Raw genomic sequence first — 16,783 nt, forward strand, 5'->3', positions numbered from 1 at the left:
CCCTGAGTCCCACTAAGCCAGTCAGCCTATCTCCAAGAGCAGAAAGTAGCCAGGGCTGGTTCATCCTGACAGCAGTGCTGTGAAAGTGACATCCTCCATATGTGAGGAGTGTTCCACTTCTTGCCCAAATTCAGCTTTACCTCTGATTTTATGAGCTACCTGTCTCTTTCAAAAGAAAAAAACTTTTATTTTATTCACAAGCTAGAATCAAAGTTGGTTACTTACAATCTAATATAGATTTATATTCTTGAACATTTTAGGGTAAAGCAGTCTACTAATATGACAACATTTCTACCATTTTCTTATGCCTTTGAAGAGATTGCATTTGCAGCAGCAAATTTAATGGCTTATCTTTTCTTTTTTTGATTGATTGATTTTTTTAAATTTATCTTTACTGTCAAAAGAATTACAGATGTCTCCTTTTTTCTCCACTGACCCCTTCCACCCTGCACCCATCCCTGCCCCAGGCCTTCCCCACACTATTGTTTGTGTCCGTGGCCATGCATTTATGCATGTAACTTCTTTGGTTAATCCCCCTCCCACCTTCCCTCTGAGATCCGTCAGTCTGTTCCATGCTTCAGTGTCTTCTAGGGCACACTCCAGTTTTAAACCTTTCATTTTGATCAGGCCATTTTTTTCCTCCTCAAATATTCTTCCAAGCCTCTGTGTCTGTCAAAATTCCATCCTTACTAAAGGTCTAAGTTTAAATAAAACTTTACTGAAATGTCCTCTTTTTTTTAATGAACCCAGATAAAACATGTTTATTTTGATAACATGATATATTGCCTCTCTTATAAGAGTGTACATTTCTTGAGGGCAGGAATAGCCTCTTATTATGCATTGATTGAGATCAATGCCAAGCATAAATGGGGTGAACCAATACTTGTGAATTGAATTCTGTCTGGGTGTAAATTGAATTCTCTCTGAAATCCAGTTTCATATTTGACATTCTTAGCTGGTCTTAAAGTCCATGAAGAAGATCTATAAACCCTTAAACTTATAAGCAAATATTCTCCATATATTTCTAGTTGTATTTTTCAAAAAATAGAGCCTAAAGCTTTCATTAGATTTTCAGATCTCTGATCCATAAATGGTTAAGAATGACGACCTGCATGTCTAGAAGCAATTGTAGTAAAACATCTATCACAAGTGTACTTTGGGGCTATTTTTCCTCCCACACTCTAAATTCTTCTAGCCTGGGCTAGTAATCAAATTAACAGAGACAGATTAACAGGAGAAGATCAGGTTTTAACGCGCACACATGGCATTAAAATTCCCAAAACAGTGAGGCAACGAGGTATATAAGATGTTTTGTACAAAGAGGGAAGGAGTATTAGGTTTCAGAAGTGAGAGTGAGAGACTTACAGGGAGTTGAGGAAAAGTGGAACACACGTGGCAGGAAAATCCCCCCGACGACTCAGAGACAGTGGACACAGGGGCATCTAGCTCACAGGCACCTGCCTGAAACCCTCTGGTTATCACACTTAATTCAAATTAGGCCAGGGCAGCATCCTGAGATCTCCTTCCCGAAGCAGGCTTCTCTGTTGAAGCTCTTAGGCAGATAAGGGGTGGGGGGTCAGAGGCCTCCTCTGAGTCTTGTTTCCTAATAAACAGCTTAAAATTAATATTGCGCAGAGCAGCTTTAGGGTGGTGAAACCTTGGTCCTGGTCAGTACTGTGCTAGGCCATGCAGTCCCTCTCATTTTACCCTCCTGGCAACCTGGTGCAATTCCCCTTGCTATCGCCGTGACAGTGGTGATGGCACTTACATTGTTTGCATTTATTGTGTGCATCCTACGCACCATGTATGTTAGTACTGCTCCAGGTACTTATATGTATGAACCCATTTAATACTCCACTAGTTCTATTGGGCAAGTGATGTTTAAAAATCTCCCCACTATTCCAAATGGTGAAACTGAGGTCCAGATAAATTATGTAATTTGCTTTAGTTCATGCAACTAGTGGTCGAGTTCTGTATTCAAACCCAATGGGTTAACTCCAGAACTTGCTCTATTGGTCACTCTGCTCTTAGGTAACTGCTAAGCTGGGATTTAAACTGGGATAATTTAGCTTCTCTGTTTTGCTTCTAAATTGAGGTAAAAAGTTTCGGTAACTTACCAAGGTTATAGAGCTAGGAGGTGGTAGAAGCCAACTTTGAACATACATCTGTCTGATTCCAAATCCTTTCTATTTCATCTCTGCCTTAGAGTGCTTTCACTGGGCTCAGTCCTTTAAGGAGACTGTAAAGAGAAAAGGTTTCATTTTGTAGTGGGGTCCTACACTACTTGGGAAAGGGCAAAAATTTTCATCACCGATCTTAAACTCCATGAAGGCAGGAACTGTACACATAGCAGACAATAAAAATTTGTTGACTTCATTGATCAGTGTGTTTACAAAAACAGAGATGGGTTCTAGAGCAACTCATTCAGCAAGGAACATTAGCAGGTGTGTAAGCGGGGACCGCAAATGCAGTGCCCAAGCAGGTATCATAAATTAGTAACGAAACTCATCGTGTTACAAAGGAAGCAATTAGGTTGGGGAAAAGCACGGTACAAAAGCACAAAAGCACTTTTAGCTATTTTCACTCATATAATCCTCACACACCCTCTGCACTAAAGTGCAGAAAAGTCACATAGCTAATACAGGAGCTGGGACTCAAATTTAGACAATGTGACTTCAGGATGAGCACTACTCTCTCCCGTTTTTGGATCATGCATGTGCAAGCGTGGAGGTAAATGCAAGTAAGAGAAACATAATGGTGGAATGGAGCTCTCCAGAGAAAATTGACATCTCACAATGTGTCCTAAACAATTAGGAGTTTAACAGAGGTGCCTGGACGTTACTGTGGCCTTCTTAAAGACTGAGTGGTATAAATGTTGCCCATGAAAATGGGTTCTTGTTGTGTTGTAAGAAAGGAATTTCAAAGGGCACATGCATGGGGAAAGTTTAAGCATAGTGGCAAGATTTATTGCAGTGAAAGGAAAGAATACACCCCTGAGGATATAGAAGGCAGGCAGGCTGTGATAGAAACTGCTCCCAGATCCCTGATAATCCTGCATATATTTTCTTGGTTTTCAGGAACAAGCAGGCTTGTCATTCAAACTATCGAACTTACTCCCTGGGTTTTTCCAGGCTTGTGCTGGGTCCTCCAACTAATCAACCCCTTCCCTGCATCTTCTGGGGGTCTGCACCCTATCCAATCTCATTCTTATCCCAGATTTTCCCAAGCTAGGTTCCACCCCTTTATGTCACCATTATGGCTCCTACTGTGCATGCCCCAAAGTTCTGCTTCTTCACCTGGTTTCTGCTGTGCATGCACTTGCTCCCCCTGTGGCACCTTGGCTTCTGCTGCACATGCACCTAGAAAGGACTTTCCCCTTCCCTCTCCTCTGTCTACCCCTCTCCTCTGTAAGCCGATTCTCCCTGCCCCTGCTGCCCAGCAAGGATGAGGCTGTTCCTGGTGAACCTGTGAATGCCGACATTTCCTAGAGAATCAGGCTTAATGTCCAGTTCAGCTCCCTAGTAGATTAAGCTTAATGCCTGATTCCGTTTTCTCCCTTCCTTTATTAATACGAACTAGCTACCTATGCTGACATGAATACTATGCACAGCCTGCCAGAGGGAATGTGTAGTGATCTCTTCGTTCTTTGCTTTCATCTTAAAGCCTTCGTTAAGCACTCTCTAAGCAGTGGTTTTTCCAGTAAGAAGGGAATTCTATCAACCCAACCAACAAGCACATCTTTAAATTGCTTTTCTGTCAGTGGTAATTTATTTCCTCTAATTCTTCTGTGCTCTCACATGGGGTCTTTCTCATTATCAGGAGAACTTTCATCCATATTCCTTTAGCCCCTGACCTTAAAGTCATCAAGCTGGGGGCCAGGAGGCTGGGGAGTCATAAATGTATTGCTAATTGTATAACCCTAGTCACCAAGAGGAAACTTTCTGAGTTCAGCAGGATTACGTTAGTTCAGCAGCAGTCTCTTGATTTTGTGCTACTACTGTTGCCGGGCTTGTCCTGTTGTTGTGGGATGTTTGGAGTATCCCTGTTTTCTATTCACCAGATGGTAGGTGCAGCCTCTCTCATGTACGACTACCAATGTCTCCCTCCAAACATTGCCAGCTGGCCCAGTGGCAGGGGGTAATTTCACCCTTGGCTAAGAATCACTGGATTAGAGATGTAAACACATGAGTTCATGTTTGCACATGTTCACCCACCATTTTTATTGTCACGTTGGCATAGGGACTTTCTTTTGGCTTTGCTTCTTTCTTTGGATTTTTTCCCCTTTGCTGTTGTAGTTTTTTGTTTGTTTGTTTGTTGATTGGTTTTTAATCCTTAGAGGAATCTTTGCTTTAATTGTGACTCCTATTTTTAGGGTCTATCCATTTCACAAAATCTTTCTGAAGAGTTGATTATATCTGCTATCACTATTGGCTACCATTGTGTGCTTAGCACTCTGCTAAGCATTTTACATGAAATTTTCAAGTTTAATTATCAAAATAAGAGGCAGGTTCTGCCTCTTACAGATGAAAAAACTGAAGCACAAAAATATTAAGTCACTGGACCCAGGTTTCACTGTGTTTGAGTGAGAGAGTTGGGATTCTGAGCAGGGCTCTGTGGTGCCCTCCTGTGCCTTCTCGTCCCCTGCCCTCCTTTTGGGTGGGGGGTGAAACCAACAACATCACTAATGTGTGCCCCTTTAATTCCTGATCTCAGGATAATAACAAATGTGTTGAAATTTGGTCTATGAGTCATAATCACAAACATGTGCATTTAAATCACATGGTATGTGCAGTTTGTGGAAACTTTGGTTTAATTGCCAGATTGCAGAGGAGCCACCACTGACTGTGGACACATGTCTTTCTCTCGTTACCACCAGAGCGTCTCTATGTGTTCCCCTGCCAGTGGAACTACCGTCCTGATCACTGCATGTATGGGAGCAACTGCAAAGGGGCTGAACTTGAAGGTGTGTCTGTTCTGCACGGGAACCGAGGCGTCTACCACGATGACAAGCAGCCCACTTTCAAAGCGCTGTATGAGGCCGTGCGGGATGTAAGTGTTCTTGCCACCGTTCAGCACAACATGCTTACCAGCCGAAAGCAGCACAGGTGCTGCAGTCATCGTGTTCTTTGAAGGCCAAATAATTCCCCACAGGTTATACCAGGCTTCCCCAAACTCAGTCACTGCCCCCCAATACTATATTTTATTCACTCTTTACTTAGTATTTCCAAGTAAGTCACACACTTTTGTTCTCTTAAATTCACAAAAGGAGAAAATTTTATATCAGAAATAGAAACCCTGTGCCAATTGCCATAATACAGGGTAATGGATTAGGGTAAAGATAATACAATAAGAATAAAATTATATTCATTTCAAGCTAAGCATGTTGCCTGGTGGCCATTTCAGTTGAGCAGTCAGGTGTGCAGGTGTCATTCAGGACAAAGAGCCCAGTCATTACTCACATCCTGCAACGTACAAGCAAAGGGGAAAGAAGCACCAGCTCCCGGTGCTCAGTGTTCCATCTGTACCCACCAGAGTGCTGAGTGGGGATCGAATGGATGGAGCACAAAAGCAAGAATCATCTCAAGTCTCCTGCAAGTTTGTGGACCCTTAAGCCAGGGGACGGGGGTGAGAAGGAAAGGAGGGAGAAGTAGAAAGGTAACCTCTTCTCCCTGTCCCCCACAAGAAGGCCTCCAAAAGGAGGTGCCTGGCACAGGAATGCAGATATGCATATGAGCATGCGGGACAGGCGCTGAGTGTGACTACAACTTCATCAAGAAAAACAGTGCACTGCTTATGTGCCCAGTCTGGTGAGAGGAGGGCAGCCTTTCCCCAGAGGCCTACCAAGGAGCCTGTGGCTGCCTATGGTTCAGCCACAGAGATCACACATAGGACTTTGGCCGGAACTGCACTCCTCACGGCCAGAGGCCCCTCTTATTACCTTGCAGAGATTGATTAGAAAACGTTGAGGAGTTGAAGATATATGTGAACTATCTTTTGCAATAAATGGGATGATTGAAATAACCTTATTTTGAGGTTCACAACCTGAAATCATGTAAAGTACTGCCTGCTAGTATAGTAGCCTCCCCACATCCATGGGGAATCCTTTACAAGAACCTGGTGGACGCCTGAAACTGCAGATGGTACTGAACCCTATGTAAACTATGTTTTTTCCTATACAGTAGTCCCCCCTTATTTGCGGATTTGCTTTCCATGGTTGTAATTACCAGCAACCAATGACAATCTAAAAATATTAAGTGGAAAATTCCAAAAATAAATAATTTAAAAGTTTAAAATTGCACGCTTTCCTAAGTAATGTGATGAAACCACATATGCCACTACTCGGTAGTCATTTAGTAGCCCAGTTGGCTATTACAGTATATTGTTAAAATTTATCCATTTTACTATTAGTTACTATTAATTTCTTACTGTGCCTAATATATAAATTAAAATATTTTGCTGGCAGTGTTACAGATCTCCCCCATTGTCTCCATTTTGCTCCCCTCCACCCAGCCACCAAACCACCCCAGGCCTGCACCACACTAGTGCCTGTGCCCATGGGCTCTGCGTATATGCATATAAGTTCTTTGGTTAGTCCCTTCCTGTCCCTCCCCACACTCCCTCACTCTGAGATCTCAGTGTGTTCCATGCCTCCATGCCTCTGGACCTATTCTGTTCATCAGTTTATTTTGTACATTAAATTCCACATGCAAGTGAGATCATATGATATATGGCTTTCTCTGACTGGCTTGTTTTGCTCAGAGTAGTACTCTCCAGGTCGATCCATGCTGTCCCGAAATGTACAAGATCCTTCTTTACAGCTGCGTGGTATTCCCTGGTGTGAATGTCCCACAGCTTTTTTATCCACTCATCTACTGATGGGCACTTGGGCTGTTTCCAGATCTTAGCTATTGTAAACTGTGCTGCTATGAACATAGGGGGGCATATATTCTTTCTGTTTAGTGTTTCAGAATTTTTTGAATATATTCCCAGTAGTGGCATCACTGGGTCAAATGGCAGCTCCATTTTTAATTTTCTGAGGAATCTCCACACTGTTTTCCATAGTGGCTGCCCCAGTCTGCATTCCCACCAGCAGTGCACCAGGTTCCCCTTTCCCCACACCCTCGCCAGCACATGTCATTTGTTGATTTGCTGATGCAGCCATTCTGACAGGTGTGAGGTGAGACCTCATTGTGGTTTTAATTTGCATCTCTGATGATTAGCAACGTTGAGCATTTTTTCATATGTCTGTTGACCATCTGTATGTCCTCTTTGGGGAAGTGACTATTCAAGTTCTTTACCCATTTTTTTTTATTGATTTCAGAAAGAGGAAGGAGAGGGAGAGAGAGATGGAAACATCAATGATGAGAGAGTCATTGATCAGCTGCCTCCTGCACACCCTGCACTGGAGATGTGGCCTACAACCTGGGCATGTGCCCTGACTGGGAAACAAACCTCCTGGTTCATAGGTAAACACTCAACCACTGAGCCATTCCTGTTGGACTTTCCCCATTTTTTAATTGGATTGTTTGTCTTCCTGGTGTTGAGTTGTATAAGGCCTTTATATAGTTTGGAAATTAACCTCTTGTAAGATGTATCATTGGTGAATATGTTCTCCCACACAGTTGGTTCACTTTTCATTTTGTTGATTTTTTTTGTTTTGTTTTGTTTATCCTGTGCAAATGCTATTTACTTTGATGTAGGCCCATTTGTTTATTTTTTCCTGTTTCTCTTGCCCTAGGAGATATATCAGCAAAAATTCTGCTATGTGAGATGTCTGAGATTATGCTGGTGATGTTTTCGTCTAGAATGTTAATGGTTTCCTGAGTTATATTCTTTTATCCATTTTGAGTTTATTCTTGTGTATGGAGTAAGTTGTTGGTCTAGTTTTATTTTTTTGCATGTATCTGTGCAATTTTCCCAACATCATTTATTGAAGAGACTATCTTTGCTCCATTGTATACTCTTGCCTCCTTTGTCAAATATTAATTGACCATTTGAGGTGGGTTGATTTCTGAGCTCTCTGTTCTGTTCCATTGATGTGTATTCTTTTTCCTGTGCCAGTGACATGCTGTTTGGATTACAATGGCCTTATAGTCTAGTTTGATACCGGTACTGTGATCCCTCCAACTTTGTTCTTCTTTCTCAAGATTGCTGAGGCTACTCAGGGTCTTTTTTGGTTTCAAATAATTTTTCAGAATATTTGTTCTAGCTCTGTGAAATATGCTGTTGGTATATTAATAGGGATTGCACTGGATCTATAAATTGCTTTGGGTAGTATGAACAGTTTAAAGATGTTATTTTTTCCAATCCATGAACACGGTGTATTCTTTCACTTGTTAGTATCTTCCTCTATTTCTTTTCTCAATGTCCTATTGTTTTTTGAGTACAGGTCTTTTACCTCCTTGGTTAAGTTTATTTCTGGGTGCCTCATCTTTGTTGTTGTTGCAGCGGTAAATGGAATTATTTTCTTAGTTTCTCTTTCTAAGAGTTCATATTAATGTATAAAAATGTCATTGATTTCTGGGTATTAATTATGTATCCTTCTACTTTGCTGAATTCATTTATTAGATCTAGTAGTTTTTTGGAGGAATCTTTAGGGTTTTTTATGTATAATATCATGTCACATGTGATTAATGACAGTTTTACTTCCTTCTTTCCAATTTGAATGCCTTTCACCTTTTTCTCTATGCTGATCACAGTGGCAAGACTTCCAGTAATATGTTGAATAAGAGGGTGAAAGCAGGCCCCTTTGTCTTCTTCCTGATCTTAATGGAAACACTTTAAGATTTTGCCCATTGAGTGTGATGTTGGCTGCAGGTTTGTCATTTATGGCCTTTATTATGTTGAGGTTGATCCCTCTATTCCCACTTTGCTGAGAGTTTTTATCAGAAATGGGTGCTGGATTTTGTTGACTGCTTTTCCTGCATCTATTGATATGAAAAGGTGATCTTTATGATTAGTTTTGTTTCTGAGATATATTATTTATTTCTGAATATACTACCAGCCTTGCATCCCTTGAATAAATTTCACTTGGTCATGGTGCATGATCTTTTTAATGTATTGCTGTATCTGATTTGTTAATATTTTCATAAGAATTTTAGCATCTATGTTCATCAGGGATGTTGGCCTGTCATTTTCTTTCTTTGTAGTGTCTTTATCTGGTTTTGGAATTAGGATAAGGCTGGCCTTGTAAAAAGGCTTTGGAAGCCTTACCCCCCTCTTGAATTTTTTGGAATAGTTTTTGGAGGATAGGTTTTAGTTCTTATTTAATTGGTTGGTAAAACTCGCCTGTGAAGCCATCCAACCCAAGACTTTTGGCTGCTGCAAGTTTTTTGTATTTTTTAAAAAATTACTGCTTCAATTTTATTAGTTATTCATCTATTCAGGTTTTTCTGACTCATCCTGATTGAGTTTGGAAGATTGCATGTTTCTAGGAATTTGTCCATTTCACCCAGGTTGTCCAAATTGTTGTTCATAGCATTTTCTTACAATCCTTTCATTTCTGTGGTGTCAGTTGTTACTTTGCCTCTTTCATTTATGATTATATTTATGTGGTTCCCCTCTCTTTGTTTCTTGATGAGTCTGGCTAAAGATTCATCAATCATGTTTACCTTGCAAATAATCAAGCCTGGTTTTATTGATCTTTTGTATTGTTTTTTTAGTTTCTCTGTCATTTATTTATGTTCTGATCTTTATTTGAGCTTTTTCTTGTTCCTTGAGGTAGACCTGTGTTCCATAGGCTTTGGATATTTGTGTGTTCATTTTCATTTGTTTCCAGGAAGTTTTTAATTTCTCCCTTGATCTCATTGGTAATCCATTCATTATTTAATAACATGCTATTTAGCCTCTATGTGCTTGAATGTTTTTGAATGCTTTTATTGTAGTTGATTTCTAGTTTCATGCCATTGTGATCCAAGAATATGCTTGACATGTTTTCAATCTTCCTTAGCTTGTAGAGACTTGTTTTGTGCCCTAACATATCTTTGAGAGTGTCCCATGTGCGCTTGAGAAGAATGTATATTCTGCAGGTTGGGGATGAAATATTCTGTAAATATAAATTAAATCCATCTGATCTAGCGTGTCATTTAAGGTAGCTATTTCCTTGTTGATTTTTTGTCTAGAAGATCTATCCAGTGATAATAGTGGGGTGTAAAGTCCCCTACTATGACTGTATTGCTGTCAATCTTTCCCTTCAAGTCCACCAAATTTTAAAAAAATATATTTAGGTGCTCCTAAATTGGGTGCATATGTGTTTATCAGGGTTATATCCTCTTGTTGGATCTAGCCCTTTAGTATTATGTAGTGGCCTTCTTTGTCTCTTTTATGGCCTTTGTTTTGAAGTCTATTTTTTCAAATATAATTTGCTACCACTGCTTCATTTTTTGTTTCCATTTGCATCTTTGTTTGTTTTTCCTAATGCTTCACTTTCCTCCTGTGTGAATCTTTTGTTGTGAGGTGGCCTCTTGTAGACAACATGTATATGAGTCAAGTTTTCTTATCCTTTTGCCACCGTATGTGTTTTGATAGGAGCATTTAATCCATTTACAGTTAAGGGTATTATTGATAGGTACTTATTTATTGCCATTTTAATTCTTTACGTCTATGTTCCTCTCAATATATATTTCTTATTATTATTCCAGCAGTCCTTTAAAATTTATTGCAATGCTAGTTTGGTAGTAGTAAAGTCCTTTGCCTCTGAGAAGCTCTTTATTTCATCTTCAATTTTGAATGATAGCCTTGCTGGATAGAGTAGTCTTGGTTTCAGATCCTTGGTTTTCATTACTTTAAACACTTTATGCCTTTCCTTTCTGGCTTGTAGTGGTTCAGTTGAGAAAATAGCTGATAGCCTTATGGGAGCACCCTTGTTGCTGCCCGTATGATTCTCTCTTTGTCTTTAATGTTGGCCATTTTAATTATGATGTCTTGGACTGGGTGTCTCTGGGTCAGTGTGCAGCAGATATGTGTACATCAGAGCCATTCTCAGAATTCATTTATGATCTGTCAGCCAGCCCTGGTTTGGAATTGATCAGCTATGATTCTGGAGTTACAATGCATCTTCTTCGTTTTCTGGCAGGTCAAAGGAAGTATTTCATAAATTATCCTCCCTAATACACTCAATAATGTTGTTCATTTGGGCCTAAAAAGACATTTGTCATTCAAGCCTTTCAATCAGGAATGTCACTAAACCCATCCTTACATGTGAGTAAATATAGACAGGTTACATTATAAAACATGTACTTCCCAACTCTCTGCAGTGCTGTGCATCACAGATAAGTGGAGTCAACAGACCTGGGTTCAGGTCCAAGTTTTGTCACTTTCTGGTTATTAGTCATTAACTCTGTGCTATTCCCTTACTGGGCCTCAGTTTCCTCATCTGTAAAATGGAGATAATATTATGTACCTCATAAAAGTGTTGTGAGATTTCAACAAATGATGGTCTTTAAACGTCTAGTATGCCTCACATATGTTTGTGCTCAATAATTAGAAATTGTTTTGATAACAGTTTCAGATTTATCTCTTTCCCTACCTTGCTTACATTTCTCACTTGCTTTATTTTCCTATCTTTCTCTCTATATATATTTCTCTCCCTTCACATCTGTTTTTGAAAATATTTTCCCCACCACTGTCTCTTCTCCATTGCTATCCTCCCTCTCCCCCTCTCAATCTCTCTCATGCACACACACACACACCCTAATCTTGTGTATATATGTTTGTGTAAAGAGGAAGTGCAATTTCCTCCCATCATGGTCCAAGGAAATTCATCTATCAGATACACATTCTTTCAGTAATTCTTTCAACAGTTATCTAAGAAGAAACTATTTTATGCAGTAACAATTCTAGGTTCTAGGGAAGTCAAAATTTAACAAGACTGACAAAGCCCTGTCCTCACAAAGCATATGTTCTGGGTAGGGGAAGCCAGGTAATACATGAACAAAGAAATAAAAAAAAGTTAGATAATGGGAGGTAATAAAAGGGAACCAGGGCAGGGTGAGGAGCTGAGTCACACATAAAGAGGAGAGTTGATGAGTTAGGGTCCTCAGGCCTCTGCAAGCTTGAGACTTGATCAGATGGTCAGCCATGTGGAAATCTGGGGAAAGACACGGTTAAGCACAAGGATTAACCTGGTGAAAGTTTGCAAGGCAGAAATGAGTTTGATGTTCCCAAAGACAAGGAAGAAGCCATAGTGAGCAGAATGATGAGACAAGGGGAGAGAGAAGCTGAGCACAGAAAGTTCTAGGTCACATGCAACCCTTAGGGCAAGAGGGGAGTTGGACTGTTAATCTTTTTTAATTTTTTTAAATTTACCTTTATTGTTGAAAGTATTACAGGTGTCCCGTTTTTCCCCCAATAGACCCCCTCCACCTCGCGCCCACCCCCTCCCTAAGCCTTCACCCCATTATCTTCTGTGTCCATGGGTTATGCTTATATGCATATAACTCCTTTGGTTAATCTCTTCCCACCCTCCACCCCCCTTCCCTCTTCCCTCTGAGATAAGACCATCTGTTACGTTTCAGTGTCTCTGGGTCTATTTTGTTTCTCAGATTCTTTTGTTCATTAGCTTCTTCTTAAAGAAGACCCTTCAACATTTCATGTAGTACTGGTTTGGTGGTGATGAGCTTCTTTAGTTTTTTCTTATCTGTGAAGCTCTTTATCTGACCTTCAGTTCTAAATGATAGCTTTGCTGGGTAGAGTCATTTGGGTTGTAAGTTCTTGCTTTTTATCACTTTGAATATTTCTTGTCACTACCTTCTGGACTACAAAGTTTCTGTTGAGAAATCAGCTCACATTCGTATGGATGCTTCCTTGTAGGTAACTAACTGTTTTTTTCTTGCTACTTTTAAGATTCTTTCTTTGTCTTAAACTTTTGGCATTTTAATTATGATGTGTCTTGCTGTGGGCTTCTTTGGGTTGCTCTTGTTTGGGACTCTCTGCTTCCTGGAATTGTAAGTCTGTTTCTTTTACCAAGTAAGGGAAGTTCCTGTCATTATTTTTTCAAATAGGTTTTCAATTTCTTGCTCTCTTACTTCGCTTTCTGGTAACCCCATAATGCGAATGTTGGGCTGCTTAAAGTTGTCCCAGAGGTTCCTTACACTAGCTTCATATTTCTGGATTCTTTTGTTCTTTTTGCTCTTCTGAGCGAGTGTTTTTTGTTTCCTCATATTCCAAATTGCTGATTTGATTTTCGGCTTCCTCTACTCTATTGTTGATTCCCTGTAAATTATTCTTTCTTTCAGTTTGTGTAGCCTTCATTTCTGATTGGTACTTTATTATGTCATTGGTGATCTCACTAGTTTCCTTAATAGTCTTACTAAGATCTTTTAGCATCCTTATAACCATTGTTTTGAACTCTATCTCATAGCTTGCTTGGCTCCATTTCATTCACTTCTTTTTCTTCTATTCTTTCATTTGTGACATGTTTCTTTGCCTCTGTATTTTGGCTGCTTCCTGGTGTTTGCTTCTATGTATTAGGAAGAGTTGCTATGTCTCCTAGAATTAGTAGAGTGACTTTGTGTAGTAGGTTTTCTGTAGGGCCCAGTGGCTCAGTCTCACCAGTCATGTGAGCTGGGCCTTCTAAATGCTCTCCTGTGTGGGCTGTGTGCACTGTCCTGTTGTAGTTGTTGTAGTTGAGCCTTGGTTGCTATTGGTGTCACTGGGAGGAATTGACCTCCAGGCCAATTGGCTGTGAGAATCAGCTGCAACTACAGTAGAAGAGCTACTGCACTGGAGACACCCCTGTGGAGCAATATTTACTTCAGTGGAGCTTTGGTGTTCACTGAGTGTGCCCCTTGAGTGTGTCACTCATGGATTGGTAAGGTTGCAATCCAGCATGGTCAAAGCTGACCACCAGGTGAACTCTGGGGTATCCCAGGAGGTGCAAACTCAGCCTCTGCCTGTGTCCTGCCCAGGGACACCCAGCATGAGTTACACAGCAACCTGTAGATGGCTGCTACTTGTTCTGGGCTTGGAGGTGTCCAGGAGAGGCCAAGCTATGAACCAATGCAGACTGCCACTACCGCCAGGCCTGGAGCCACTTATCAACAGGTATGGGGCACACTGAGGCCAGCTGTTGCTTGTTTGAAAGATTTTAGGAAAGTCCTAAGCATGAGGCTAGAGAGGCCACTTGCATAGAAAAGCCATTAGAAGTGGCTTGGATATGCTTGCAAGTAGGGAGGGGGCAGGGTCTCTGGGAATCACCAAAGCTGGGTGAAAGATGTGAGTAAAGTTGATGAAGGTTCAGAGAAGATGTCTGCCTGGGTGGAAGGCTCCTCAAAGGAGCAAGGGCCTCCACCAGCTCTTCTGTCTGTGAGAAAGCTGTCCCTCCAGCTCTGTCCCTGATTCCAGGCAAGTTATTTCCTCTTCGAATGTCCCTGGTTACTTTCAAGCTGCTGCCCAGCGCTGGAGCTCGTAAGGAGTGCATCTGAGTAGGTCCATGCAGGGGCCCTTTAAGAGGAGCTGCCTGGGACTCCTGCAGCCTCCATGCCACTCAGCCACAGTCCTCACTGGTTTTTACAGCCCAGAGTTGTGGGGACGGCTCTTCTCAGCCCTGAAACCCTGAGCTGGGGTCCAGATGTGGGGCGGGGCCCCCCGCTCCTCCAGGAAACCACTGCCGAGATATCCCTCCCGAATTTAAACCACAACACCAGGTGTGGGACCATGGCTGCAGCTCTGAGATCCAGCCCAGATTCTGCCCCACATTTCTGCCTCTCATACCAGTCTTGATGCTTCTTCAGTTCCCTTCTTGTAGGGCTTCTGTTCAGCTAGATTTCAGGGGGTTCTGAATGATGATTGTTCTGTATTTTAGTTATAATTTTGATGTGGTTGTGGGAGGTGACGGGTACCACGGTTACCTACACCCCTATCTTGTTGTCTCTCTGGACTCTTATTCTAATTGCAGTGAAAAGCCCCTGCATGAAAATGATATGCTCTGATTTATGGTTTAAAATTATCACCATGGTAACTTGGTGAAAGGGGTACAAGAGTGAAAACACAACAGCTCTTAAATGAGACTTATTGAAGCCATCCAGGTGAGAGATGGGGCTGGCATGCATTTGCGTGATAGCAGGAAGATGGGAAGAAGTGGTCATGTTAAGGATAGATTATCAAGAGAGAGTTACAGCACTCGTTGGTGGATTGGTTGAAAGATGTAAGGGAAAGAGAGGAATTAAGGATGACACTCCATAGTTTTTACCTATTCTGTTCCTATTACTGGGAATACAGTGGTGAAAAGTAATTTACCAATGGTCTAAATTGTGCTATGGTTTTGGACAGAACCATCTTGTGTCACATAATGCGTAATCTCCTCAGAAGAAATTCCCATTTCTGGTAAACACTCTTAAGTAATATTTCTGATGACTTTTAAAGGTGTTGAAACTTGTAGAAAACCAGACATCCACCCCTCTGCTGCTGGCAAAAGTGTGCTGACCCTGCACCATTCTTTCCTCCTTTTCTCCCTCCATCTATTTTATATAAAATGTTCTTCCAAACAGTGCATCTTTGACTTGCTACTAAAGGCCTTTCCCTTTCAACAATGTTGTAATAAAACTTTGACATATGCTCATAACTAAACGTTCTGAAAGATTTATTTTAGAAAATATCACTCATGGACATATTCCATGGGAAAACAAGAGAATTTTTTTTAAAGCTTAAAATAGTAAGAGGGCAATAACCACCAACTAGTACTTGGTATCTGAATTATTAAAATAAAATTCATTGCTAATAAATGTTAGTAGTAATTTCTAAACTCTGGACTTCAAGAGATTAGTATAGACATACCCTAAAGTTTCTCAATTATAATTGCTACAAAGCCAAAAATTATGAAGAATTTAGTGTTTTATTATAGTACATTTCAAGTATCTACTTGAGTCTTGCAAGAACATGTTTTTAGATTTTAAGAGCTGTAAGGACCCAAATAAATCTTTTTTTTTGTTTTGTTTTGTTTGTTTGTTTGTTTTTAGGGGCAAAAAAATTGAGGCCAAGAATGGGTTAATGATTACTTGGTATCACTCAGGATTGAATAAGGATTTGACCCTGGGTCCTCAGAGGCCTTTCCACTATATGTATACAAACCTGAGCCTGCATGCTTACAAAATTTTCCTATTTAATTTCTTAGTAAAAGTTACTTGCATATTAAACATCATTTTAATAACTAAAATAAACTTTTTCTTTTGTTTTTGAAAATTATCTTTCAGTTTCCCTTTCAAGACAATCTCTTTCAGTCCATGTATTACCCTCTTCAGTTGAAGTTTTTAGAAACTGTGCACACTTTATGTGGACGAATCCCACAAGTTTTTCTGAAGCAAATTGAGAAAACAATGAAAAGGGCTTATGAGAAGCATGTCATCATCCATGTTGGCCCCAACCACATGCACTGAATATTTCACCTTGTTGCAAGTCAATTAGGTATCTCATGAATGGTCATCTTTAATCTTCCTGGGAATTTTCTGTGTAACTATTTAATGATGCTGCATGACAATTGAGTTTTAAAAGCCTTGTAAAATGTTGCTAAATTGGTTGCCCCTATGCTTTTCCCCCCTAAAATGCTATTTATCTGTCTGTTTAAAAAAAAAATGTTATTACTCACTTAGCATTGTTCATGTTGAGCTAGCTGTGAAAAGGAACCTTTGTCAGACTTTCAATTCCTGTTAAGCATCTGAAGCAATGTATTTATTTTTGTATTCCTGCAACTCTTTCTATGTAATTGGCTCTTCCTCACCTTTGTAATCAAAATAATACATGCTTATGGTAAAACAAATTTTTAAAACTTGTAAAGAATATAGTTTAG

The 16,783-nt window shown here is 40.3% G+C and overlaps 1 protein-coding gene across 1 annotated transcript in view; it reads left to right on the forward strand.

Moving 5' to 3' along the window:
* The window catches only part of GXYLT2 (glucoside xylosyltransferase 2), a 136,782-nt gene extending 120,260 nt beyond the window's left edge, over positions 1-16,522 (forward strand). The window contains exons 6-7 of the mRNA XM_087825139.1: positions 4,877-5,049; positions 16,191-16,522. Coding sequence (XP_087681265.1) covers positions 4,877-5,049; positions 16,191-16,373 — 356 coding nt within the window. The 3' untranslated portion in view covers positions 16,374-16,522. The remainder of the gene's footprint in view (positions 1-4,876; positions 5,050-16,190) is intronic.
* Positions 16,523-16,783: the final 261 nt, after the last annotated feature.

Source organism: Miniopterus natalensis, chromosome 15, assembly GCF_054644295.1.
Source record: "Miniopterus natalensis isolate mMinNat1 chromosome 15, mMinNat1.hap1, whole genome shotgun sequence".
Lineage (NCBI taxonomy): Eukaryota > Metazoa > Chordata > Mammalia > Chiroptera > Miniopteridae > Miniopterus > Miniopterus natalensis.